This window comes from Urtica dioica, chromosome 7, assembly GCF_054948205.1.
Source record: "Urtica dioica subsp. dioica isolate 48M chromosome 7, U.dioica_male_clone48M_v1_H2, whole genome shotgun sequence".
NCBI classification, from domain to species: Eukaryota; Viridiplantae; Streptophyta; class Magnoliopsida; order Rosales; family Urticaceae; genus Urtica; species Urtica dioica.
In genome coordinates this window covers 1,643,631-1,670,878 of record NC_142762.1, presented here as the reverse complement: position 1 = coordinate 1,670,878, position 27,248 = coordinate 1,643,631, and the positions used below count along the sequence as shown (strand labels likewise).

Genomic DNA, 27,248 nt, shown 5'->3' with positions numbered 1-27,248 from the left:
TCATGCAAATCTACATTTGTCTCTTCGTAAGTTGTTAAGTTTGTTTATGGACTAAAGACTAAGGTTTTATCATAAAACTTCAAACAGACAAGGAAGAATGAATGAACGTTTCAACTTTTTATTAATGATTAAGCAATTACAAGCAAGAGTCTTCGTGAGACTTTATTACATCAAATGTATAAAATAAAGACTACAACTCTTCTTGCGGGGCACCATTGACAACAGTGGGAAGCTTGATGTACTCTATGATCTGTTCAAGACCAGACAAAGGATATGCTATAAGCCTTGTCAGCAGATTTATGATCAATCCTGGTAAGGCTCACTGGCAAGCAGTTAAATGGGTGCTATGGTACATTAGAGGATCATATGATACTGGCATCATTTATGGCTGCAACAACAGATCATCAGATTTCCAGGTGGAGGGCTTTGTCGACTCAGACTATGCTGGGAGTTTGGACACCAGAAGATCACTCACAGGGTATCTGTTTACCATTGGGGGTGGTGTGATTAGCTGGAAGAGTAATCTTCAGCTAGTGGTCACTCTATCAACCACTGAAGCTGAGTATATTGCAGTCACAGAGGCAGTGAAGGAAGCAATTTTGCTGAAGGGACTTGTAACTGAGCTTGGCTTCAACTAGAAGCAAGTTACAATCACTGTGATAATCAGTCAGCTATTCACCTGTCAAAGCATCAAGTGTTTCACAAAAAATCAAAGCATATTGACATCATGATGCACTTTGTGAAGGACATCATCAACTCAGGTGGAGTAAAGATAGAGAAGATCAGCACTCAAGATAATCCATCAGACATGCTCACAAAATCAATTCCTGGACATAAGTTTGCTCACTGTCTGGGATTGATCAACATGAGGAAGAAGATGGAGAAGACTGGTCCGTAGAGGATCAGGAAAAAGAAGATCACTTCGCTAGATGAAGGTGTTTTCGACTGAGGTGGAGAATTGTTATAAGGTCAGTCTTAAGGCTTCATCAATAGACTCGGTTACAGGAATCTACAGCTAAGTTCAACCGTTGGATCATACCAGAAGATTGTTTGCGCAATAAGCAATCTACGGCTGAGATTGATAGTTATTTAATGCTTGTAATTTTTCTATTTTAAATAGAGGAGAATGAAGAGAGTAATAATGTAACTTCATTCTTATCTTAGTCAGTCTGAAAAATACTTGGGGAAACACTTTGAGAGACAATTTGTATGGGGAACACAATTTGGGGAAAATTGAGGACGAGTGTGTAATCTGATAAACCTAATAGTGATTTGATCTTCGTTGCTGGATGTAGGCAAATTGCCGAACCATGGTATATCGTGTGTTCATTGTTTTTCCGCGTTTGATTTGTTTTGCGTGTTAGTTCTAGGGTTGCGTATTGATCAAGTAATCTCCGAGTTCTTGATTCGTCGCTGAGTTCATTACAACAATATCAATTATGTACACGCCTATATAAACAAGGCACGATCAATTGAGTAAAATAATCCATTTCCCATTTATTGCTTTCCCCTTTGATATTGTTCAAGATCTTGAAGACATTATTAGATAGTTATAATTTGTTAGCTTAAATATTATAAGAGAGATAGATATTACATTTTGTCATATTATTATGCTGATTATGGCTTAATGAGAATACTTACATTACACTTCATAATCATAAACATATCTATTTTTATATAAAAATAAAAAATAAAAATAAAAAGTTTTGGTTATGGTTTGATGAAATACGTATTAATGGTTTCAGTTGTGCATTAACTATTTATCATGATGATGCGGAGTAATGTCTGCCCAAAAATCATGCTTTAGCCATTTTTAAATAGTAGTGCATTAACTATTTATGGGCAGTAGTCTAAAACCTTACAACAACTTCACAAACTCCAATTTTAAGTCTCCATAAACTTTGTAAGTAGCGATACATAATATAAATGAACCTTTGTAAAGCTTGGTTCCAACATTATCGTATTACAGTATTTTAAAAAAAAAATCATTTAACTAATATCATCAAAATATGCAACAGTCGGACATCATGAATCATGAGTAACAAAACAAACAAGAAGGTTTTTGTTGACGAGTGAACAGCAAGACAAGATGTTTCTAAATAGGAAGATGAACAAGTGGCGTGTTAAAAGGGCTAGGTTGAAAGAAAAGAGTAGAAGCAATAGAGAGAGGTCAGCCGTCGGTGGTGAGCGTGAAGGCAAGAAGAACAATGGAGATGGAGAAGGCAACGGTTGCCCCGGCGAAGAGCCACATCATCGCTGAGCTCTGCCTCTCCTTGTCTCGAGTCCCCAGCTCGGCCTCCTCCAGAAGCTCCCTCACTAGCTCTATGTCCGAGTCCTTTGCCGCTCGCTTCAGCTTCTCCAGCTTCTCCATCTTCTTCTCGCCTCTCACAAGCCCCGTCATCTTCCAGAGAAGCACTCCCACGTAGATCGCCACCACGCAGTCCACTGTGTAGTGGTGGCGCTCTCGCACCTCTCTCTGTGCGCTGTGCGCTACAAAGAGCCATATGACAGCCGAGCTATATCCTCCATATGCCTCCTGCCACCACCGCGAGATGTGATTGGACAAGCTAGTCAGCGTAAATTTGATGAATATATATTATATATTTTTACCGTCCATGCCATGGCAGTCAAGACGGCAACAAGCATGTGGCCACTGTAGATGAGGTCGTTACAGCCACCGCCGGCTTTCTTTAGCAAACTGAACCAACTTCCTTCGGACGGCGTGGGCCTCAGGAAGTCTACGAGGAAGCTCATGGCCCCCCAATCGGGGCGATAATCACCCGTGGACTCCCCCGCAATGGAGCGAGCGTGAGCAATGTCCTGTCGGATGATCTGGCGGATGGCATCGGGGTCGGAGGCGTGGTATTTGTGGGCCCAGCGGTGGGGGTAGGCAGGGACTCGGAAGCGAGAGTTGGCACACCAGGGGCGGGGGGAGGGGAGGATGGTGGAGGCAAAGGTTATGGCTCGAAGGAGACGGCCGATGGCCATGGTGAACATGTACCTGGCGGCCAGGCCCAGCCCCGGGGCTTTGACCGAGTCAAAGAGGACGGAGAAGGCGAGCATCACAAAGAGCATCAGGAAGTGGTGGAGGCCCACTATGCGCGCCCTCAGTATCTCCACAACCACGCCAGGGAGTTTCTCGTTCAGATCCAGAAGCATCCACTGCCCCGTGTCTGGCAATGGAGCTGTCTCGCTGCACAAACATTTACATACATTCTACTCAACCTCATCATATCTCTTTTCCCATTATTGTACACCATAAACAAACACAAATTCCAAATCAGGAAACAAACGTTACCTTGCTAAAATTAACTAGTTTTTTCACTTCAGAGTCAATGAAGTCAATTGGAAACTTGCCTCAACAAACAAACAAACAAATCAATCATAAATTATTGGATTACCTGTGCCAGTCGAGGCCGAGGACGGCAGTGACAGAGCGGACGGAGAGAGCTTCGTAGAGAAGAGCGGAGAGCATGAAGAGCATCGCCGCCAAGAATGGAAGCGCCGATCGGAGCTCCGAATTCCAGTGCTTGTACGACACCACTCGACTCACTGCCGCCACCGCTAACACGCCCCACAGCGCCGGCTGAAGTCGACCGTGCCACGTCTCCGACACGTGGCGTAGATAGTCCACTGCCACGTAAGACACCGCCGCCAGCCCCAGCCCCCCGGACTTCATTCCTTGTCTTGTCTGATCTACTCTCTCTCTCTCTCTCACTGGGTCACTATTCAGATTTCAGACACGCTCTGTTTTCAATGGTTTTTTTTTTTTAATTATATGGAAAATGACTATAAATGTTGTATTTCTTATTATTGATAGTGTAAATCCATTTGTTGTGATTCTCAAGATAGTGAATAGTGATATTGTTACCGTTATCGTTCCAAAAATAAGATTTTACCTGATACTCGAAGGTAAATAGTAAAATACCGTGAAATTCATAAAAGAAAAAAAAATCGTACCGTTGAAAATACTGTTACCGTCGAGGAATACCGTCAAGTACCGTACATACCGAGAATAATGTAGTGAATAAATATTTTTTTAAAAAATTCATACATAACATATAACATATGATAAAAATGAAAAAAAAAATCTACAATAATAGTTCAACAAAAATCTAATACAAACTTAATGACATAGTTCAATACAAAGTACAAAATCAAAATAATGATAATATTCATATTAAAAATCAACTAATTATACATAAAATTTCATAATCTACAACTAATTTAACAAAAAAAAAAGTCAAAAACACATTAAAATATAAACCCTATTTTCTGATGTAACCAAAAAATAAAAAAATTAAAAAAATTAAAAAAAAAAAAATTGGATGCAAACTTCAATTAAACACAGTAATGAAGTTTTTTTTTTTAAGGCTGCTTTGCTGTAGTGGGGATTGAACCCACGACCTCCACACAGGAGGTGGTGTGAAATTACCACTAGGCTATCCTAGGTACCACAAACACAGTAATGAAGTTAGAAACTAAGAATTTGAACTAAATCATCAAAAACTAACAACAAATTTCGTGAAGAACACTAAATATCATCATATTTTAAGAATTGTCTGTATTTGACCACTTACCAGTAAGTTTCCGTCGAAACGTGAGAATTTGCCTTAAGACAACCGGAAAGTGGAAGGATTTATCATAAAACACCTAAAACCGAAACGGTTTCCTCCCCAAGAAAATTTCCGGTTTTGTACATACCGGTACCGGGACTCTAAAAAAATGATTTCCGGACGGTTTCTGACCAGAATCCGTAAAATTTCAATTCTTGGTAAATGCTAGCAAGTAGCAAGTCAAGTGTGGGAGGTTGACATTGACTTTAATCAATACGAGGAAAATTACACAAAATGGCCGTTTAAAATGAATTGCTAACTAGAAATAGAAGTTCTAAAGTTTTTAACAAAGTACTTAGAACTACGTTTTCAATTTTTCTTACACTTTTTTAAAAAAATTCACGATTTATATAAGTAATTTAGTACTGGAAAAATATTTAATCACATGAAAAAAATTATCGAAAAATGATGCTTGCATATTTTGACTATTTTATTAGTTTTAGACAAATTTTTATATTTTACGAATTCATTAATTTTAGAAAAATTTGTTACAACTAGTCAATCTTCTAACTTCTTTTATGTTTTTAGCTAAAGGTTCATTTTATTAAGAAAATAGCTCATCAGAGCCGAAGTAAATTAAATTAACTAAACCAATTGATCCTAAAATATTCTCAAAGAATATCGGTGCCCCCACCTCACTCATTGTTGTCGCACGAAAATGAACAACGATTTAAAGCTTCGGGCGGTTCGACCCAAGGCCGAACCAAGTGACCGCACCCGAGTCAAGGTGAGAACTCGAAAGTCTCGAGTTGAAGTTTCCTCCAGTCGGAGGTGTTCTCTGAGGAGAGAAATGGTGAATAGGGGGAGTGACCGTGCTTTTTGTATAAGCTGCCTACGTACCCGTGTGCAGGATTAGGTCAAAACGTAGTTCGAGACGTATGTAACGCTGTATGAGGCGCGGAGCCTAGAAGGCGTGCTCGACAGAGGAGACGGAGCACGGAGGAGTCCTCGGTGACATCTCAGAACTCTAGGATCGAGTGACCCGAGAGAGAATTTGTATTTTCTCTCTTTTGGAGACGTAGGAGATTCTCTCTGGAGAGTTCCGAGTGCGTTGGACGCGTAAGCGATTTTCAGTAGAAAATCGTGGACGCGGCTGGTGCGTTGGACACGTAGGCGATTTTCAGTGGAAAATCGTGGACACGTCTTGTGTCTTAGACGCGTAGGGAATTTTCAGTAGAAAATCCTAAGAGCGGCTTGCGCTCAAGATCAAGCGTTCAATCGGAGGAAATTGTGCTCAGAAAGTCTTCGGAAGCGTTTCAGAACTCTGAGAGTGAGTAATCTTTGAGAGGAATGAATCTCTCTCTCTCTCCCTCTCATTGAGAGAGGGTATTTATAGTGAATGAGGAGGCCTAGGAAGCCATAGGGTCGCACCTTAAGGAGCGGGGAGCAGGTTTCGGGTGCTCGCTCCTTGCTCCAAGGAGCGCAGCGCGGGCGCGCCTGGGCACGGCGCGTTGCGTGTCCAGCGTGACGCGCCGTGTGCTGTGCGCGCCCTGTTTCTAGGAGCGAGCTCGTGGGCTCCTTTTGAGGGGTGTGCGCTCCTTGACAAGGAGCGTGCTCGCGGCCTCAGGGAGCGCAGCGCGTGCTCCTTGACAAGGAGCGGACTTCGAGTGCGCGCTCTTTGACAAGGAGCATGGTCTTGGTCTTTTTGGTCCATTTGTATGGGCCTCAGTCGTTGTGGACCTTAGTGATCTTCGGAGATCCGGCCCGTTGGGCTTTCAGGGCTCGGGATTTCGCGCAAGTCGCGCAAAATAGGAGAGACTCTACTCGAAGAATTAGGGTTGACACGAGGACTCGTCAATCGACTCGTGGACATGAAATTCGACTTAAGGAGCAAACTCGATTCGAGGAGAAAGACTGGACTCGAAGAGAAAGACCCGACTCGGGGAGAAAGACTCGACTCGAGGAGCTGAAAGATTCGACACGATGACTCATCAGTCAACTCGTGGAAGAAGGCTCGCCACTCTTTAGGATCTCCGGCCTGACCATCGGCCCCTTGAAAGTCCCACGAAAACCGTCAAAGGGAGGGAGACAAATCTGATGCCCACGACTCGCAAATGAAAAAGAATGGCCCGATGATAGGACCCGTCTACCTACGAGATCGAAGCCTCGGTTAGCAAATAAGTTTTGCAACTATGCAAACTTTACGCCACTGAACACACGACCTATAAAGATCCTCACTCTAAGGCGTGAAAAATTTTGCGACCCCGCGCTCTTGAAAGTCGGCGTTCAACGTGATCTAACAAAATATATTGCGTTCCATAAAGAGCCACTTGACATCCAACTGTAAACATCTAAGGAGGAAAATTGAAGACCTCATCCAAACAGAAGAGCTGGAGGAGTTTGTCCTTGAAAGAAACAAAGCATAATAGAAATAAGCAAAAACAATAAAACAAGGAATAAAGTAGACATTCAATTCAATAACAAGAATCAACTCAAAGCTCTAATCAATAACCAAATCTCAATACTCAAATCAACAAAAGACAAATAACCATAAACTAAATCAATATCCATGATTCAACTCAACATATTAAATCAAATCCAAAAATATTAAAGAAAATGGAGTTTAAACTAAACAAAACAAACAAAGAGAAGAGGGAATAGAGTATAAACTATTGGATTGTTGTTGATGATGGTGGAGAGAGATGTCAACTTCACTTCTTCTTCTTCTTCTCCAATCCAACAGCTCAAGAACTTCAAGGTTTCTCTAAAAAATTAGCTTAGGATCTAAAACTATGAAGTATTGCGTAATGTAATGAATAAGACCTAATTAAGTGTGTATGGTACTCAAGAATAGATTTTCAGAGCATTCTGGGTCCTTGGATCATGTCCAAGGGCCAAGATTAGCTAAAAAAATAGCCATTTAAAAAATTGTTTCCGCATGCGCCATGGGAGTGGTGGATGCGTCATGTGGTCTTCAACGCGTCCACCGCGTGAGACTCTCCCAAAATGTGTCGTGCACACGACATAAAGGTCGACCCGTCGCGTCAGCTAGCTTCTCTTGCACGCGTTGCAACGTGACACGTTGACTTTTGTATTGACTTTTTCCACCTTTGACTCTTGACTTCTAAAGGTTGTAACTTGCTCCCAAAAGCGTCGATTTTGCTCGTTTTCGCACAAGAACCTTCTCTCACTCTTTTATACCTAAAAATACACTAAAAACTAACAAATAACAAAAATTAGCCTAAGAACAAACTTCGATTCTTGCCTTAAGATAATGATAAATGTGAATGAATATCACTTATCATAAGACTCCTCCAACTACATGGGAAACAAACGACAATTAATTTATCTAGATCAAAACGTCATTGAATGCGAACACCCTAATCTTATTCAGGATAAACTTTACATTGCGGGTTAACAGTGACCCATAAATATGTATTCATTTCAACTAACTTGTCTATGCATGGCTAAGCCAGATAATAATAGAAATTATATGTAATAAAAGATTATGATATAAAAAAATAAAATTAAAAATTAAAAAAATAGTGCAAGTAGACATTGTGAAGTTACACTTTATTGCATTTCATATAAGTATACTGACTCGACTCATCATCCCAATATTCTGTGTAACTAATCTCTAAAAAAATAAATAAATAAATAAATAACATGCAAGGTATTTGCAAATGGTTTGTGCAATTTAATTTATTACACAACCCATATACTATTGAAAAGGTTCTATGCACTAATATTTTTACTTTTTCATGAAAAGTAGCACTACAATATAATAGCACATAAATAATTGCATTATTGCTCACCAAGACACCTAGACCAATACATCGGATAACAAAAATTAACCAACAAATCACCCTATACAAGAAATGACATTAAATAGAAGGAACGTAAAATTGGTTGGGAAGAGGAAAACCCATTGTAGTAGCAGGGATACTAGGAGCCGTTACAAGGCAAGCAACACAGCTTTCCGATTTGGATGAAGAAGCGGTGTAAAGGTGTCAGAGTCTCATCATCGTCCGAGGAAGGCGATGGAATCGGAAGCTCCGGTGGTAAGTGTCGGTGAAATGAATCAACCGCACCCGCCACACCGTCCTCGTTCTCTATCATTTTTGCTAATTCTAGCGCTCGAGCTTTGATCTGTCACAGTTAAAGATTAGTGATATTAAGGAAAAAAAATCAAAATAAAAGCAAGGAAATTAAGCGGAACTGTTTTAATTTATTAAGACAAGGTAGAAAGGTGGGTGCACCTCCGGTTGTAGCATGAATTGGATAGCAGTTGAAAGGTTCTCGGCACTAAGCAGAGATATAGGAATAGGCTCGGGGCCGAGACCCTTTTGATGTATTCTGTCACCCCAAAAGAATTGATCTCCGAAGAATGGCACTATCGTAGTTGGACACTGTACTCGTGCAAAAGTAAAGCATTCTTCATCTTGAGTTAAACCAAAAAAAAAAAAAAAAAAAAAAAAAAAAAAAAAAAAAAAAACCCCATTACATCTTTACAAATCAAAGTACTCAAAAAAATACCCCGGCTTTTAGTCCCGTAGCAGTTGTCCCTGCACCCCCATGGTGAACCTGCATATCAAGCCCCCAAAGTGCATTAGCCAAACTATGCTCTCAGAAATTTCCATTTTATCTGCAAGAATTTTAGAGCACTTTGGTATTTAGCAGTGGTATTGTTTTTGCTTCTACTATGTAATCAATCAGTTTTCGCTATGACAATAAATTCCAATGGAGAAATGACATTATCACACAACGTACCACCGCTGAACATTGAGGAAACAACCAATCGTGAGGGCAATCTTCCAAAAGAAAAATATCCACCGGAATTTCTGCCACTGAAGAAACTAATTTTGTGAGTCTATGGTTTCAGAGTATCATCATATGCGGATGGTAGGAATATTCAGCTACCGGGCCTTCTTCTTTATTTTTTTATTTACTGGAAGGAGTATGTTTCTTTTATCCTCACTTCACCTTGTTTACCTTGCTAATTTATTTAATTTAATTTATACAGATACAATTGGTTGAAATTAAATGCTCACAATTCCCCAGGTCCCCCCAGCCGCGGTCAATTATCCCTCTTTGACCTGTGTCCTTCAACGCCTCCAATATAATCTCCGTAGTTTTCTGAGGATTGTCTAGGGGCTTTTAAAAAAAAAAAACAGACCGCAAAACTAGTCTTTCAGAATCAGAACAATAACAGAGGAAACAGATGAACGACGATATCAAGTGAAATACTAAATATATAATAGGCATTATAAAAAAAATGAGTGTTTCTACGGAGTACGGAGATGAACATACCATACTTCCAAACCCAATATATACAGGTTTGGGCCCCTTTTGAATCCACTGGACAAACTTCTCTTGAGGTTGGTACTTGGACCCGAGGTTCAAGAAACAATACCCCACGACATCAACCAGTGGGCCCCAATCTGTCCATGTGTTAGCTACGAATTTAGATCTCTCTCAAACAGCAATTCAGATTGCATGAAATTCGATATCACTCAAAAGAAGAACTCACCGCCAGGCTTTGGAACAAGATGGGGACTCCACATATAGCCGGTCGGGAAATGAGATATTGAGCCGTTGTAAGTGCTGAAATACGCAATTGGATGGAGTTTCAACTTCCTCTTTCTGAAGTCATTGATGTATCCCCTAATGCCCCACCACACCAGTAAATCCACAACGATATACGAAAGCTGAACTTCAACCAGCAAACACAACTTCACTGAAAGCTGAAAGGAGTATGAGCATAAAACGCTACAAAAACAAATTGAGGGCATACCCAATAGCCTGCACTCTGAGGCACACGAGCAAGTGGATGAGGAAATTCATATGTCGGCCTGCCTAATAAAAATGATGTTAGATTTCCTGATAAACATATGTATATATATATATATATATAGATTTTTTCCCAACGATGATACAATGGGCCAGAGACAGATAAAGTACTGGAATGTGACTTTGTGAGAGCTTACGTCCATGGCATTGTAAAGAATATGTGAAGGGGTACACCAAGAGCTTCAGCCACATGTGCATGCCCTGCAACCACAACACGTATTTAAGTAAACTCCAAAACCGAATTCAGGTTTTTTTTCTTTCCTGTTTTTCTTTTTTTAAAACTTGAGAATACTGAATTCTACGAGATTGATGGGCTTCCAAAAGCTTACCATAAGCAGGAGGATTTGCAATAATTGCCTGAGCATGAAACGGAATACCAGTTTCCAGATCTGGTTCAGTGCAAGCTGGAAGAAGAGATTCGATAATTGCTCTAAGCTGCTTCCTCTGTACTGATATTTCTTTTGGCCCAGATGGGATAAGACCTTTATTTCTTGCCATATCTAGAAGATTAGAAACAAAAACAAAAAGTTGTAATCTTCGGGACAAACGTTTTCAGCTATGCAAATATGTTATGAGATAGTCAAAGTTTTCCTTCTCTCTTAAATTTTAAAGTTACATGTTTCCAATAAATCGGTGCATTTAATGTAGGAACCCGAAAGCTGAAAATTAGGGACATCATACATCCAGCCATTACGCGAGGGTCGCCACCCAACGGAAAGAAATCTACACCGGCTGATTTTACGAACGTGCTGAAGTTTGAATGAGTCGCAAGCCTTACATGATGACCAAACTCCTGAAAAGTTCAATAAAAAAAAAATCGCAATAATTCAGTCAATCTTATGGAAAAAAAAATCCACATTTTTTTAAAAATAAAGAAAAGATAAGAAACAGCATGCCTGAAGTCTCTTTGCCATGGCCAAGAAGGGCTGTACATCGCCTCTTGTTCCGACCACAAGCATGACGATCTTCAACCTCGGAATCGACTTATAAGAGCCTGAATTTCTTCCTTCGAGAAAGCTGGACGACCCTTCGAGACCATCCTCAAGCTCTAACAACTCGGAAGCACTTCTTGCCAGATCAACTTCTACGGTCCCGTCCTTTTGTATCTTCACTAGATTCACGATCAGTTGTTGCTGATACCAAAAAAAGATGTTAGCGAATTAGCAGGGATAGGAATGTCTGATTTGAAAGCTTCATTATTTACCTTTTCACGCTCCGACAGTCTATCGAGCCTCTCGGTCAAGGATCGAGACAATGTGATTCCATCGTCGTCAAGCAAACTCTTAGGAGTGCATGAAGGCCCCGTTGAACAGTGATCCAAAACTTGAACATAACAACAAATGATTCGCATATCAGCGCAACGATCACATAGCTCAGTGAAACGATAAAAGGATAAAATTCACTTCTGTATTGCAATAAGCTAAAATGATTGACGACATGAAAGTATGTTTGTTTCTAAATTCAGTTTATAATGGAAAAAGAAAGAATTTGAAGAATCGAAATATAACCTTTGCGGGGAGAGTAAGCGAGATTGAAGTCGTGGGAGTGAAGAATCTCGAGAAGCGCCGATCGGCGGGCGGCGAAAGAAGCAGAGGCCAATCCAGATCTCTGGTCGCCATAGCCACTCGCACCTTCATCATCGCCGCTGCTTCCCATTCCCATAACAAGCTTTGCTTTGCTCAATTATGACTCCGCAGTCACCGGATAGAGAAACGAAGAAGATGAAGGGAGTAGTAGATGGGGAAATGGAAGTGGCAGAGTCCACCATAAAGTCAAACTCGCAAGAAAGTTTGGTGGTCCACAACCACGAATTTTTTTTTTTTTTCCTTTTTCTCAAGGAAGTTGATTTCCTTAGCAGAGAAGAGAAGGTTTTGTTTTCGATAATGACGAGACTTTCTGTTTGTTAATATTTTGACTTCCAAGACCAAACTTGGACGAGATATTTGCTGTCTCTTTTAAATCTTTTGAACCTAACTAAAAAAAAATAGAATCAAAGGAATCAACCCCTTTAAATTAGGGTTATATAGCTAAATAATCTCCCACTTTAGACAGTTTTGGATTTAGCCAATATTTGGTTAATTTCGTGTTAATAGTGAGTCCAATTTATTTACATAGATAAAAATACCAAAATAACCTCTCAACCGTTCTCGCCCATTAAACTCACGAAATTTAATATTATTAAAAGCAATATCTTTGGATAATAACTGCCGTGTAATTAAACCACAGATACACGCAATCTTCTCTCTCATAGAAACAGAAATTTCAAACACGAAATCCCACTCCTTCTCCTTCTCCTTCTCTTCTGCGCGCGGCCACCAGCACCAGCCCGAGCGTCATCCCGTTGAGACCGAGCGTCGCCGTCTTCTTCTCCTTCTTCTCTTCTGCGCGCGGCCATCAGCACCAGCCGGAGCCCGAGCTTCTCTTCCTCGCGCGCGCCATCCCGCTGAGACCGAGCGCCGCCGTCTTCTTCTCCTTCTTCTCTTCTGCACGCCGCCGTCTTCTTCTCCTTCTTCTCTTCTGCGTGCGGCCACCAGCATATATCATCCCGCTGAGACCGAGCGTCGCCGCGCGCGACCGCCGCGAGCCGCCGAGCGCGCCGCCGACGAAGAGACACCGGAGAATAGGTGGAAGTGCGCTGGAGAGTTCAATTCTAGCAGAAACAATGTGAGGTTTTGTTTACTCAAATTGATTTCGAAAATTAGGGTATTGAAGATTGATTTGGGGGTTTGAGTTCTCAAGAGGAATTCCGTGGTTTTGATGTTCTTTGATGTTTGATTATGGCTGATTAATATGATTGGATGCTCGAAATTGTACATTGAATGTGGGTTGTGGCTTCTAGAAAGTGTTTGGCCGTGTCTTTGATTTTGAGTTTTGGCCGAGTGGTAAATACGAAAGCTTATTTATAGTATATTCATTGTAAATACGAAGCTTATTTACAGTATATTCATTGTAAATACGAAGCTTATTTACAGTATATTCATTGTAAATAAGAAGCATATTTACAGTATATTCGTGTAAATAAACTGAAAAAAATTTAAAAAATCTTTGTATACAAAAATTTAAAATGAATTAGGCGGCCAAATGACAGTATATTATCGCCAATAATGAATGAAAATAAAGATAATAAATGCTGATTATATTGAGATATGGTGTATATTCTATTCTGCCACAAAAATAGAAACAATTTTTCTAAAACCAACCACTATATATTTCAAATACGCACGTCCAACATATCAGGAAATGCAATAACTGCTTTCCAAAACAGTTTATTCCGAAAATAAAAAAAAAATGAGAATAAAATATTAAAAACCGATATTAAAAGAGCCAACACACGTCCATATAACTACTTTCCCTTTCGGTTTATTTCAAATTTAAAAAAAAAAAAAACTGCCTCTAATATAATGAAGGCGAAATTAATAAGGGCAAAACAGTAAAAAAAAAATCAGTTAATATTATGCCACATAAGCGTATTGGCTATTAACGAATAATTAACCAAATGTTGGCTAAAACACAATTGTCAACGTTTGTAAGGCTTATATGGCCAATTTTTTGTTTAAATTAAGGGAAAATATATGGAGTATCCTCGTGTTTAATCAAATTGCGAGATTTATCCTCTTTATTTCTAAAAATATCAGATATATCACTTCAGTTTAATATAAATGACATATACCTCCCCTAAAAAAAATATTATATTACAAATATCACCATTTTCGTTTATTTTTACAAAAAAATAATTTGAACTCCCCAAAATACCCTTAATAGAATAAATATTTATTTACTATTTTATCAAAAAAAATCAAAATCTCTCTTTATAAAAAAAACATCCTTAATTTTTTATAAAGAAATTTTTTAATTTAATTTTTTTGTATATAAAATAGAAAATAAAAAATTATTTCATTAAGGGTATTTTGGGGAGTTCAAATTATTTTTTTTGTAAAAAACAAACGAAAAAGGGTGATATTTGTAATATAACATTTTTTTAGGGGATGTATATATCATTTATATTAAATTGAAGGGATATGTCTGATATTTCTATAAATAAAAGGGATAAATCTCATATTTCAATTAAACACGAGAGATACTCATGATATTTTCTCTTAAATTAATGACACTTTTAGCACCTGAACTCATTTATGTCACCATTAGTTAACAAGTTACTTCTCGGTAAAAAAAAATTAAAAAAAAATAATAAAAAAAAGGCAGCATCACTCCATCGTGATAATCACAGTTTCATCTTTAGTCCTTTTGTTAGAAAATCCGTCAAAAAATATATTAAATATTCATGTGCATGTCATGATAGTTAAAACGAGCAAAATTATGAAAATTCTCTCCATTATTCATATATATAAAAAAAGAGTATACCCATTATGAAATAAATAAATAAATAAAACATATCTCTCTCTCCCATTCACTTCTATCCTACTTAGACAACAAAAGAAACTCTTCCACATCGACAATTTCAACTAAAGCGTCCCAATCAATTTCAACTGAAGGACTCTTCCACTCTCTCCCAACATTCGTTGATCCTCCGTCGGGAAATAAATTCGACGACAAATTCAAAGAACCAATATCGCCAGCATCCGACAACGACGAAGAGCCATCGAGTCCGGCGGATCTTCGGTGCCGGAGAGAATAGGATCGGCGTTGTGATTTTGGTGGTGGTGGTTGCTGATGTAGTTTTTCACATCATATTTGCGACATTCCGCACCGCGGAGAGGCCCAGATACTTGTGCTGTGAGGTGGGTGGACGGTAGAATCCTTTTGTTGCGGAGATAACGCATATGGGGTCGATCTCCCGATAACAACGGAAACTCCTACGACTCCTCCGGAACGGTCGACCACGGGGGTATGGTTGATTCCTAGGCCAAGTGAGTGTTCACGACGATCATGTAATGGATTACTCGATCATGGACATGTTTCTCAAGGGGCTTCGGAATGGAATCGTCTTCTTTGGTGGCGAGTCTTCCAAGGGTCTTCGAGGATGGTCTTCGGAGTCGGTTCCTAGGCCAAATGCGTGTGCGCGGTCATTAAGTAATGAATTACTCATTGAAAATTGTGTTTCTCAAGGGGCCTTGGAATGGAAGCGTCTTCTTTGGTGGTGAATCTTCCAAGGGTCTTCGGGGGAGATCTCTTGATCAGTTTCAAGGCCAAATGAGTGTGTGTGGTCACCAAGTAATGGATTACTCGGTGAAAACCGTGTTTCTCGAGGGGCCTTAGAATGGAACCGCTTTTTTGGTGGTAAGTTTCTGAGGATGATGGTCGACACCTTCTTTATGTCAAAGATGCTAGACAAGAGGAAAAATGAATGTGTCTCTCTAGATGAAGAACAATGGAATGAATTTCAACAAGCTCTTAGTCATCATGAGAGAACATTTGTATGGCATTGATCATATGTAAAAGAAAGAAATGATAAAAAAAATGGGTTTTGAGATTGATCTTTTTCCAATTCTAGAGAGATATGAAGAAAGATACTTAGTGATGTGTAGAGGAGATGATAACAAAAATTGTGTGTGAAAGGGTGTTTTTGGTCGTGTGTGGTCGTGTGGTCGTGTGTGGTCGTGTGGTCTTTAATCTTTCAATTAGGCTCGGCGTACGACACGTTTTGGTGGGGTGTGATACGAGGAGGTTTCGTACGGCACCTTGGGGTGGCTGTATGGCATGTTTGGAGATGTAGGAGTTTGGTACGGCTTTGATGTCGCACGGCGAGGAAGCACGGAGATAAGGTGTCATACAACACCTTGGGGTGGCCGTACGGCAGGTTGGGCGACGTGGGAATGCCGTACGGTAAGGAGGGACACGGGGTGGTGATGTACGACACCTTGGGATCGCCGTACGGCAGATTGGGCAACGTGGGAGTGCCGTACAGCAAGGAGGATTAAGTTATTACTACATTCTACCATATACAATAAACTTAGTAAAAATGATTAAGTTAATAATATTACCCATGATTCCTTTGAAATCCACTTAAGTAGAGAGGATTTGAGTGGATTTGAGCTTGGGAGAGAAGATTGAAGTGATAAAAATGAAGAGAAATGAATTTTTAGGGTTCAAAATGATATTTTTATTCGATTTTGGGTCAAAAATTCATTTTTAGATATTTTTCAAAGTTAAAGTCTAATCTTGATATTTAATTATCAACTATTGATCCCAATGAAATTTCTCTATATAATTGTGTAAATACATTTAATTATTTATATATTATCCAAAAAAAATCGTATACTAATTTTTTTCACGATTTTTTGAGACGGGGCACTGCCCCTACACCAGATCCGTGATATATATACCGCTTTCGATTCATGTTTTCCAATACATTACATCATCGTCCTTCTCATATCACGAGCATTGTACGCGGACGTAAGCGTTGGAAGACAAATGGTGAAGCGAGTGAGAAGGCGGTGTAGCTTGTCACAGCAACACCAGGGTCGTCCAATGACAGATAGTCCGCCACCGAGTCCGATAATTTTCGACGAGATTTCGTTCAAAACAGTGAGAGGATCGGTGGTGCAACGAGCAGGTGAGTCGATATTTCCGACCACAGTTCCGACTGTCTCAAACCCTAATCACCAACATTAACAATTCAGTAGCTATGTATACCATACAGAGAGACAAGATGAAACGCAAAACCTTGGGTTGCAATAATTGGGTGTAAGCCACGCGCTCCTAACTCTCGCACCAATTATACTCTGATCAACCATTCAACTTCATGCCATCAGAAGAGAGCATAATAACTAGTTCCAGAATATAATTCCTTCCGGCAACGAAATCTGACGATCGCCATCGTACGGAGAGGTGGGAGAACAAGGGTGGTGACCGTAGACAGAGGCCTCACTTCTTCTGTCACTTCTTCTCCCATTTATATGTCTTCAACACCTCTCATATCCATCTCCGTTTTCTGTCTCTTACTCTTTTTGTTTACTTTTTTTTTTGTTAGTCAAATAAGGTGTTTAGTGTCCGAATTTGGGGGTCAAAAAATTACAAAGACTAGTAAATTGAACGTTTGATTCAGGATTTTAAAATAAATAAAAAAAAAAAGAGAGAAAAAAAAAACGCTTGGTTGGATGACCACGATTATGGCGCGAGAAGAAAGCAAAAATCAATCCTACATTTCATCACATCCACATTCACTTCCTTACACACCATTTTTTTTTTTTGTTCCTTTCTCTTTCATTCGTTGATTCATTTCTGCCACAAGAATTCCCTTTCTTCTCCCCAAACGCCATTGATGTCAGATCCTTAATTTCAAATTCACTCATCATCATCGTCTCAGTTGAATCAACTAGTAACATTAAAAAAAAAAAATTAATGGTACGAATCCTTACATGAAAGATTGTGTTAAAAGTAAATCATCATATATCATTGGCTTATATTATATGATGTTGTTTACAGGGAAGTCCGGTGAACATCTGTGTCGGTTCTCATGTATGGGCAGAGGACCCTGCGATAGCTTGGATCGATGGAAAGGTCACGAAGATCAATGGCCAAGAAGTCGAAATACAAGCTAGAAATGACAAAAAGGTAAAAAAAAATAAAACTTCATGCATTAGAATATGTAATGTAAGATGTGTTGTTGCAGTTGTTGTGATAATGTTTTTGGGAAATTGTTAAGATTGTGGCGAGCTTGGCGCGGATATACCCAAAAGACATGGAAGCTCCGGCGGGCGGAGTGGATGACATGACAAAACTGTCTTATCTGCATGAGCCGGGAGTTTTGGAGAATCTGAAGATCAGATATGAGCTGAATGAAATATATGTAACGTCGACTTGGCATTTGTAATATTTAAAGTAGATTTTAGTTGTTGAATAAATTTAAAATGCTGATTTGTGATGGTGGGCAGACATACACGGGGAACATCCTGATCGCCATAAACCCGTTCCAGAGACTGCCGCACATCTACAACGCTCACATGATGCAGCAGTACAAAGGTGCTCCCTTCGGGGAGCTCAGCCCTCATGTCTTTGCAGTTGCTGACGTGGCATACAGGTCGGTTCGGTTCGGTTCCTGTTTTGCTGTTGCTGATGTGGCGTCGTAACTAATTCGCTGTTCATGCAGGGCTATGATTAATGAGGGAAAGAGCAATTCGATCCTGGTGAGCGGAGAAAGTGGGGCAGGCAAAACCGAGACCACCAAAATGCTTATGCAGTACCTCGCCTTTCTGGGTGGCCGTGCCGCCACCGAAGGACGCACTGTTGAGCAACAAGTTCTTGAGGTATATATACTCGTACTCCATCTCAAATGAAACAACCTCAAAGAAATACATATCTATGTAATCTCCTTAACGTTAAATATATTCCGATGCAGTCGAATCCGGTGCTCGAGGCATTTGGCAATGCCAAAACCGTGCGGAACAACAATTCCAGGTTAGATCCGAATAGAAAAGCGGTAAATGGGCTCACAAAGAATAATCTAATACTGTCTGTGGTCCGTGTTGTTCCAGTCGTTTTGGTAAATTTGTTGAGATACAATTCGACAAGCAAGGAAGGATCTCGGGAGCAGCCATCAGGACTTACCTTTTGGAGCGGTCCCGTGTTTGTCAAGTATCTGATCCGGAGCGCAACTATCACTGCTTTTACCTTCTCTGTGCTGCACCAGAAGAGGTATACATATATCATACACAGACATTGTCATCTTTTTTAGCGGTCTCTTTCTGATGCCGTACGATTGTCAGGAAATAGAGAAATACAAGCTGGGAGATCCCAAGTCATTTCACTATCTTAACCAATCAAATTGCTACGAACTGATTGGCGTAAACGATGCCCATGAGTACCTTGCCACAAGGAGAGCAATGGACGTTGTCGGAATAAGCGATAAAGAACAGGTATTACACGTTGTCTCGTAGAAGAAAAAAACAGCATGGTTTTTCTTTTTAAACACACAGCGATAAGAGACCAACCTCTCTTTTTCTCTCAGGAAGCAATTTTTAGAGTCGTCGCGGCGATTCTCCACCTTGGAAACATCGAATTTGCAAAGGGGAAGGAGATTGATTCTTCTATTCCAAAAGACGACAAAGCAAAGTTCCACCTTAAAATGACGGCGGATCTTCTCATGTATGTGTACCATATTTTCCAATGTTTTCTTCTAAACAATATGCTAAAACGGCGCTTTACTTTCAGGTGTGACATTACTGGTTTGGAGGACGCGTTGTGTAAGCGTGTGATGATCACGCCCGAAGAAGTGATAAAACGAACACTGGACCCTGAAAGCGCATCGATTAGCCGAGATGGTTTGGCCAAGACAATCTATTCCAGATTGTTCGACTGGTTGGTCGACACTATCAATGTCTCAATTGGACAAGACGCCACCTCTAAATCCCTTATTGGGGTCCTTGATATTTATGGCTTCGAGAGTTTTAAGACTAATAGGTAGAAGAATCATTCACGCCAGTGCAATTACTTGTAATCTAGGTTTGACAACCTCCGTTTTCTATGCAGTTTTGAGCAGTTTTGCATTAATTTCACAAATGAAAAGCTACAACAGCACTTCAATCAGGTAAGTAGTTACATCTTTTATCATGATGCCTTTTTGTATTTAACTACTGCTTTCTTTACTAATGTTTTCTTTATTTAAATGGTCTCAGCATGTCTTTAAAATGGAACAAGAAGAGTACACTAAAGAGGAGATTGACTGGAGCTACATTGAATTTGTTGATAACCAAGATGTGTTGGATCTTATTGAAAAGGTCTAATGCTCTTTACTTTACATGTTAACATCATCAGGTCATTACTTTTAGATAATAAAAGACTTTTGTTTTCCTTACAAAGCAACTTTCTGTTTTGACAGAAACCCGGTGGAATCGTTGCTCTTCTTGACGAAGCTTGGTAAAATACTTCTCTCATTTTCCGGTCTCACCTTTTTTCTTCTTTAAGTTGTCAATCCATGCTAATGGAAAGTTGTTTCTGTGGTGATTCAAATATTTTTTTTGTCTTCCGCTGATTTCATTTTTCATCTCTCGTAGCATGTTTCCAAAATCGACGCACGAAACTTTTTCGAACAAGCTATATCAGACATTCAAAGCCCACAAACGCTTTATAAAGCCAAAACTCTCTCGGACAGATTTCACCATAGCACATTATGCCGGAGAGGTCTGATCCATACGAAGATGAAATATATTTATTCGAAGCAGTTAAACATTCTCTTTCATAATCCTTTTTTTTCGTTTCAGGTGCTTTATCAATCCGACCAATTTTTGGACAAAAATAAGGACTACGTGGTTCCTGAGCATCAAGATTTATTGAGTGTTTCCAAATGCTCATTTGTAGCAGGCCTTTTCCCTCCTCTTAAAGAAGAGACAACTAAATCTTCTAAGTTTTCTTCAATTGGTTCTCGTTTTAAGGTACTTTAACATCTCGAATAATTTCGCGGGGTGCAATTTAAAAGCTTTCTTCTGATGCAAGATATCATTTAATTATGTGTCTTATCCATTTCCTGAATTGTGCAGCTTCAACTCCAACAGTTAATGGAGACCCTGAACTCTACAGAGCCACACTATATCAGATGTGTAAAACCGAACAACCTTCTAAAACCCGCCATATTCGAGAACGTTAACATTTTGCAACAATTGCGTTGCGGTGTAAGCAAATCAAGCTCTTTCTTTTCCTTCCTATTTTTCTTAATTCATGTCACTTATATAGAATTGTAAATCTTCCACGTGATACATAGGGTGTTTTAGAGGCAATCCGAATCAGCTGCGCTGGATATCCAACTCGCAAGCCTTTCTTTGAGTTCATTAATCGATTCGGGCTCCTTGCAACAGAAGTCATAGAAGGAAAGTAAGTACACTCTCATTTTCTGATCACTTATTAATTTTTGGCACTGTTTTTCTTACTGCTTCCACTTGCCTTAGCAGCAGCTACGACGAAAAAGTAGCTTGCAAGAAAATCCTGGAAAAGAAGGGGCTAAAAGGGTTTCAGGTAAGGAAAAAATAAAATAAAAAGAGAGTAGTACATTGTCGCGCGTGAGTGTGTATATATATATATGTGTGTGTGTGTGTGTGTGTGTGTGTGTTTGTTGCAATTCAAGAGGGAATAAATAAATGAAACGGTAATGCAGATAGGTAAGACAAAGGTATTCCTAAGAGCGGGTCAAATGGCCGAACTAGACGCAAGAAGAGCGGAGGTTTTGAGCACCGCTGCCAAGACTATCCAAAGGCGCATTCGGACGCATCAGGCTCGGAAGCAGTTTATCGCACTGCGAAAGGCTACGGTAGTCATGCAATCTAAATGGAGAGGTAACCACATTTTTCACTCCGCCTGACATGCTGTTTTAGAAGAAAACGCGATGTAATAATGTTTGGTTCATTTTGAAGGGAGACTGGCGTGCAAGATTTTTGAGAACATGAAGAGGGAATCGGCGGCTTTGAAAATCCAGAAGCATGCACGGAGATACCGTGCAAGAAAAGCATACAGTGCCCTAAATGTCTCGGCCATTACCTTGCAAACGGGTTTAAGAGCAATGGCTGCTCGTAAACAGTTTAGATTTAGAAAGCAGACCAAAGCGGCAATATTTATTCAGGTATAGAAGTTTGGATAATTTGTTTTCACATATTTCGTTAAGAGAGATTTGAGGTCAACTGGGGAATCACGTGCAGGCTCGGTGGCGGTGTCGTAGGGCCGCTTCATACTATAAGAAGCTCAAGAGGGGCTCCATTCTTGCTCAATGCAGATGGAGGGGAAGAACCGCGAGACGAGAACTTAGGAAGCTCAAAATGGTCTTCGAGTCTTCTTTTGCTACATCGTCTAATCGTTTCCTTTTGGTTCCTACACTCCTTGTGTGTTACTAATGGATGGTTACAATTTTTTTCAGGCGGCCAGGGAAACAGGGGCGCTTAAGGAAGCAAAGGATAAGCTGGAAAAGCGTGTAGAGGAACTCACTTGGCGTCTTCAGTTGGAGAAACGTTTAAGAGTAATTCTCATGTGAATTCTTATGGTTATTTGTTCAAATATTTTTTAGGAAATGTAATTAAAATTATGGAATGTGTTTGCAGACCGACTTAGAAGAAGCAAAAATGCAGGAGGTTGCAAAGCTGCAGAAATCAATACAAGGACTACAAAACAAAGTCGACGAAACTAGCACATTGCTCATGAAGGAAAGAGAATTGGCAAAAAAGGCGGTTGAAGAAGCGCCTCCTGTGATTAAAGAAACCCAAGTTCTTGTTGAAGACACTCAAAAGATTGATTCTTTGAAAGCAGAAGTGGAAGGGCTCAAGGTAAAAATAACTCCAATCTGACAATATGGCCTGTTTTCTTGTGGTGTATATAATTGGACTGCGCTGATGAGTATGGCCCGGAACTTTGGATTTCTTCCGTAGCAATTGTGGAGCTCGGAGAAACAAAGAGCCGATGAGTATGAAAGAAAGTCCAATGAAGCTCAAGAATCCAACGAGCAAAGGCATAAAAAGTTGGAAGAAACAGAAAAGAAGGCTCATCAGCTTCAGGAATCCTTGACAAGGTATCATAGTGTCCTGAAATACTCTCTACCTGAGCAACACAAATTCATGATACCATGGATTTCTCATTCAGGGTAGAGGAGAAGATTGCGAATTTGGAATCAGAGAACCAAGTTCTACGTCAGCAATCTGTGTCAATGGCACCAAATAAGTTCCTCTCTGTGCGTTCCAGGTCCATTCTTCAGGTACCAAAAAAACTCTCTACAAATAGACCACCAGATATATCAACAATCTCAGTGCAGATATGCTGAATTCTGTATTTGGCAGAGAGGTGGCGAAAATAATCATATTGGCACAGACATGAAGCCACCGTTGGTAAGAACACATTAAGACGTTTTAGTGGGTTTCAAAAAGAAAATCTCCCTTAAATATTGATAATCAAAACTTGTGAGGTGAAACAGGATCCGCATAGCCCTTCAGCGATCCAAAGGGAGCCTTGTGAAGCAGAGGATAAGCCTCAAAAGTCACTGAACGAGAAGCAGCAAGAGAACCAAGAGCTTCTGATCAGATGTATCGCACAACACTTGGGATTCTCGGCGAGCAGACCAATAGCGGCTTGCATAATATACAAGTGCCTGTTGCAGTGGAGATCATTCGAGGTTGAGCGAACCAGCGTGTTCGACAGGATTATCCAAACAATAGGCAATGCAATCGAGGTATGTTGTGTTGATGTTTTTTTCTGTTTGTTTCCGTATACCAACACCGATGTTGATATCTGGGATTAATAGACTCAGGACAACAACGAGGTGTTGGCGTATTGGCTATCGAACGCGTCGACACTGCTTTTGCTTCTGCAGCGCACCTTGAAAGCAAGTGGCGCTGCCGGAATGGCTCCCCAGAGACGCCGTTCATCGTCCACCACTCTCTTCGGAAGGATGACTCAAGTAAAATAGCCAAAACTCATCTCCTTGGTCAACGCTTTTCATTCATATCGATCTCTTTTGCTTTCTTACAGAGCTTTAAAGGCGCTCCCCAAGGAGTTAATCTCTCAGTGATCAACAACGGAGGAGTGGAACCTCTGAGGCAAGTGGAAGCCAAGTACCCAGCCCTCCTCTTCAAGCAACAACTCACCGCTTACGTTGAGAAGATTTATGGGATGATCCGAGATAACCTCAAGAAAGAAATTTCCCCTCTGCTTGGCTTGTGCATCCAGGTTTCTATCCTCTCAACAAAAATCATGATATACAAAAACGAATATTAAGCTTGTTTCTATGGCTCAGGCACCCAGAACTTCTAGAGCTAGCTTGGTTAAGGGGTCATCGAAATCTGTCGCCAATACTGAGGCACAACAAGCACTCATTGCGCACTGGCAAGGCATTGTGAAAAGCCTAGGCAACTTTTTGAACACTTTAAAAGTGAACCATGTGAGTAAATGAACAACCTTGTTTAATCGTTTTCTAAGAATAAAAATGATAATTAATAACTATAATAACATTGACCTTACCATGCATTCTTTCCTCACCAGGTACCTCCGATCTTGGTCCGAAAAGTCTTCACGCAAATATTCTCCTTCATCAATGTCCAACTATTCAACAGGTAAAACACGTCACATCTGTTTTCATACTCCTCACCGGAAAGGAATTTATTTGTTTCTGCTTCTGTGCAGCCTTTTACTAAGACGAGAGTGCTGTTCCTTTAGCAACGGAGAATATGTAAAAGCTGGACTAGCCGAGCTAGAACATTGGTGCTATAAGGCAACAGATGAGGTACCAAAGAATTGCAATACAAATTCTTGATAGAAATTTTAGCGGCACATGTTCTCTGATACTTATATACAAATATTTTTCAGTACGCCGGTTCATCCTGGGACGAGCTCAAACATATAAGACAGGCTATCGGGTTTTTGGTACATACGCCCCCCTACAACTAACCATGAAGAGCCTATAGATTCTGTACCTGTTCTTATGTTTTGTGTTTCTATGACTCCTTAGGTCATACATCAAAAACCGAAGAAAACGTTGGACGAAATAAGCCATGATTTATGCCCGGTATAACCTTGAAATGTTTTAATTTTTTATTTTCTATAATGACTAACTTTGGTGTGCGTGTGCGTGTGCGTGTGCGTGTGTGTGTGTGTATTCCACAGGTGCTTAGCATCCAACAACTGTACCGGATCAGTACGATGTACTGGGATGACAAGTACGGCACTCACAGCGTATCTACGGATGTAAGTTTCCATCGGTGCCATTTCTCAGACCTCGCTAGGTCCGAGCTCAATATACTAATTTTATCGTAACCTATTTATTTATCCGTATATGTATATGATGATGATAAAATTTCCTTGCAGGTTATATCTAATATGAGGGTTTTGATGACGGAAGATTCTAACAATGCCGTCAGTAATTCATTCCTATTAGATGACGATTCCAGGTGAATTAACTTTTAACAAGAATTAATGATTGTCAATATTCATAACATGCAAGAAAACGATGACGAAGCTTTATCTCTTACAATCGTAGTATTCCGTTCTCGGTGGATGACTTGTCAAAATCCATGGAGAGAATAAACATCGCCGACGTTGAATCTCCATCGCTTATTCGCGAGAACTCAGGCTTTAGTTTCTTGTTGCCTCGTTCAGACTGATTAATTGCATAGAGTACGCAGTAGGCTCAAAAACCATTTCTACTGTGGGTCGTCCACAGGTAAACATGGTGTACATTGTTCAATTTTGATCATGTAATATTTAGATGAGTATACCAAAATGCATTTCAGATTCTCTGTTCATAGTAATATTTGTAGTTAACACTAGAAAATTATATTTATAGAATTGGGATGCCTTTTTATATCTATATGTGGATTTTAGGATTCTGTTTATAAGAATTTAGCTATATGCTTATTTATATAAATAGTAAATGACATTAGCGAATAGAAATAGAGAAATTACCCCTCTCTCTCTCTCTCTCTCTCTCTCTCTCTCTCTCTCTCCCCTGTAAATTTTGTCCAAGGTCGGTCACCCATAAAACCCCACTCAAGCGTTGAAACCCTCGGCTTCTGAAACCCTCACCCAAGTGTTGAAACCCTCACCCAAGCTCTGAAATTGTCGTCTCTGAAACTCTCATCCAAGTTCAATCCACGCACAATGTCCTCGCCCAAGCTCCGACACCAGATTTTCGTTGAAACTAAAGCTCAAGGTTCGTTGTTTCTTCATTTTCAAAAAATTGTGATTTAAAAAGTTCTATATCATTTTTATAAATTGTTTAAAGATATTTAAATGTTCTGTTTGGTCTGGGTATGTTCACCAAGTTGTCTGAAATCATCAACGAAGTTCATTATTTATTGACTTTAGATGTCAGCCATCAACTTTTGACATCTGAAGTCGACAAATAATGAACTTTGTTGACATCAATGTCAACAATGGATTGAAATTGTTGACGTCTAAAGTCAACAAATAATAACTCTGTCTATGTTTATTTGTACGCAGTGATGGCGGCTATTTATTTATTATTCAAGCACAGTGGAACTTGGGATGAACCTGGTCGGTATTATGCGAATGGATATTTCGATATTATGGTGTCGTATGAAGTTAGCTTCGTTAGTTTGATCCAAATCATTTACGCGAATTTGGGCAAATCACCATCCATTCATACCATTGGTGTTGCATACGCGATGGCTGGTGCCAGGAAACCTGTTGAGATAACCAACGACGATACGTCGGAAGGTTATTTATATTTGAGGAGGATGATGGAAGATGACACGGAGAAATTACAATTGATATTGAAAGTAAATGAAAAATCCATCGGGGCTCGATTTTCCAGCGGTTGGATTTATTCGCAACAGCCGTGATAGTTGTTGTCTTGAAAATTTGCCTAAAAGAGTTTCCGGTATGCCATCTATACCCAAGGAGGGGTGTGGTTCGGTCCCAACCCCTGAATCGGTAATTCGTGGTACATTGAGATTAGATGACATTATGTTGTCTGACTACAAGACACAGCAACATCGATAATGACAATGACAATGCTCTTCACCCCAAAACTCCCATCCACCAATAAATTTCCGTCATCCACCACTAAATTATCGTCCTGCACCATGCAACTCCCTTCCACCACGGTCCCCTCCTCCACCCCCACAAAATTCCCCTCCACCACCACCGTTTCCGTTGAATTCATTGTGTCCCCGCAAAATTGCTCTTTTATAAGCTTATATCAATCTAAGTGGTATTTCGAAGCTGCTTAAAATAATTAATAACTTATTCGTAAAATATTTTATTACGAATACAAAAGAAATTGCAATCAAGTTGCAGTAGTGAGAGTGTAATCAATTATCTAATTATTACGAGCATCTCTATCTATCTTATCAGAGCCACCTTGAGGCCTATGGACCTAGTAATTGAAGCTCCTATGAATCTGAACAAAATAGATGAAATCTCTGTTTTCTCTTATTCATTCGATTCGTCAATCTC

The 27,248-nt window shown here is 39.9% G+C and overlaps 3 protein-coding genes and 1 pseudogene across 4 annotated transcripts; 2 read left to right on the top strand and 2 right to left on the bottom strand.

Annotated features, from left to right (window-relative positions):
* The first annotated feature begins 299 nt into the window (after positions 1 to 299).
* LOC149390097 (secreted RxLR effector protein 161 pseudogene) lies at positions 300 to 638 on the top strand (annotated as a pseudogene).
* Positions 639 to 1,973: 1,335 nt separating this feature from the next.
* On the bottom strand, positions 1,974 to 3,800 carry LOC149390096 (Sphingomyelin synthetase family protein). The gene is made up of 3 exons (XM_089621248.1): positions 3,402 to 3,800; positions 2,611 to 3,193; positions 1,974 to 2,536 (listed from the first exon to the last, which is right to left on the bottom strand). The coding sequence occupies exons 1-3, from the start codon at positions 3,677 to 3,679 to the stop codon at positions 2,171 to 2,173; spliced, it is 1,227 nt and encodes a 408-aa protein (XP_089477374.1). The 5' UTR covers positions 3,680 to 3,800; the 3' UTR covers positions 1,974 to 2,170.
* A 4,392-nt stretch (positions 3,801 to 8,192) lies between these two features.
* On the bottom strand, positions 8,193 to 12,311 carry UGT80B1 (UDP-Glycosyltransferase superfamily protein). Of its 2 annotated transcripts, XM_089619580.1 has the most exons (14): positions 11,915 to 12,308; positions 11,611 to 11,729; positions 11,303 to 11,539; positions 11,088 to 11,199; positions 10,736 to 10,906; positions 10,544 to 10,607; positions 10,351 to 10,408; positions 10,087 to 10,264; positions 9,867 to 9,997; positions 9,608 to 9,710; positions 9,327 to 9,403; positions 9,093 to 9,140; positions 8,816 to 8,965; positions 8,193 to 8,705 (listed from the first exon to the last, which is right to left on the bottom strand). In XM_089619580.1, exons 1-14 carry the CDS (start codon positions 12,066 to 12,068, stop codon positions 8,502 to 8,504), a joined length of 1,806 nt encoding a protein of 601 aa, XP_089475706.1. In that variant the 5' UTR covers positions 12,069 to 12,308; the 3' UTR covers positions 8,193 to 8,501. The 2 variants fall into 2 exon arrangements, with proteins under 2 accessions (XP_089475706.1, XP_089475707.1); XM_089619581.1 differs by lacking the exons at positions 8,193 to 8,705; positions 8,816 to 8,965 and having other exon boundaries at positions 9,093 to 9,201; positions 11,915 to 12,311.
* A 5,391-nt stretch (positions 12,312 to 17,702) lies between these two features.
* On the top strand, positions 17,703 to 25,621 carry LOC149390094 (myosin-11-like). Its single transcript, XM_089620130.1, has 37 exons — positions 17,703 to 17,711; positions 17,793 to 17,921; positions 18,013 to 18,156; positions 18,242 to 18,387; positions 18,457 to 18,613; positions 18,706 to 18,764; positions 18,842 to 19,001; positions 19,073 to 19,222; positions 19,315 to 19,451; positions 19,518 to 19,766; positions 19,836 to 19,893; positions 19,982 to 20,083; positions 20,185 to 20,222; positions 20,360 to 20,486; positions 20,567 to 20,737; positions 20,843 to 20,974; positions 21,064 to 21,173; positions 21,251 to 21,314; positions 21,454 to 21,631; positions 21,710 to 21,915; positions 21,992 to 22,111; positions 22,207 to 22,305; positions 22,388 to 22,609; positions 22,712 to 22,851; positions 22,923 to 23,034; positions 23,117 to 23,164; positions 23,251 to 23,505; positions 23,578 to 23,733; positions 23,805 to 24,002; positions 24,070 to 24,213; positions 24,315 to 24,385; positions 24,456 to 24,555; positions 24,639 to 24,695; positions 24,781 to 24,837; positions 24,936 to 25,016; positions 25,137 to 25,219; positions 25,309 to 25,621. Exons 1-37 carry the CDS (start codon positions 17,709 to 17,711, stop codon positions 25,430 to 25,432), a joined length of 4,587 nt encoding a protein of 1,528 aa, XP_089476256.1. The 5' UTR covers positions 17,703 to 17,708; the 3' UTR covers positions 25,433 to 25,621.
* Positions 25,622 to 27,248: the final 1,627 nt, after the last annotated feature.

What these genes read in the sequence shown, in the direction of transcription:
- LOC149390096 (XM_089621248.1), bottom strand. Translation starts at nt 3,679, where the DNA reads ATGAAGTCCGGGGGGCTGGGGCTGGCGGCGGTGTCTTACGTGGCAGTG. An exon ending in CTCGGCCTCGACTGGCACAG is followed by an intron (nt 3,194 to 3,401) that starts GTAATCCAATAA and finishes ATGTTTGTGCAG; the next exon opens with CGAGACAGCTCCATTGCCAG. An exon ending in TGACTGCCATGGCATGGACG is followed by an intron (nt 2,537 to 2,610) that starts GTAAAAATATAT and finishes CGGTGGTGGCAG; the next exon opens with GAGGCATATGGAGGATATAG.
- UGT80B1 (XM_089619580.1), bottom strand. Translation starts at nt 12,068, where the DNA reads ATGGGAATGGGAAGCAGCGGCGATGATGAAGGTGCGAGTGGCTATGGC. An exon ending in GACTGTCGGAGCGTGAAAAG is followed by an intron (nt 11,540 to 11,610) that starts GTAAATAATGAA and finishes TTTTGGTATCAG; the next exon opens with CAACAACTGATCGTGAATCT. An exon ending in TCTTGTTCCAAAGCCTGGCG is followed by an intron (nt 9,998 to 10,086) that starts GTGAGTTCTTCT and finishes ACACATGGACAG; the next exon opens with ATTGGGGCCCACTGGTTGAT.
- LOC149390094 (XM_089620130.1), top strand. An exon ending in CAATTGGTTCTCGTTTTAAG is followed by an intron (nt 20,738 to 20,842) that starts GTACTTTAACAT and finishes TGAATTGTGCAG; the next exon opens with CTTCAACTCCAACAGTTAAT. An exon ending in TCTTCGGAAGGATGACTCAA is followed by an intron (nt 23,734 to 23,804) that starts GTAAAATAGCCA and finishes GCTTTCTTACAG; the next exon opens with AGCTTTAAAGGCGCTCCCCA.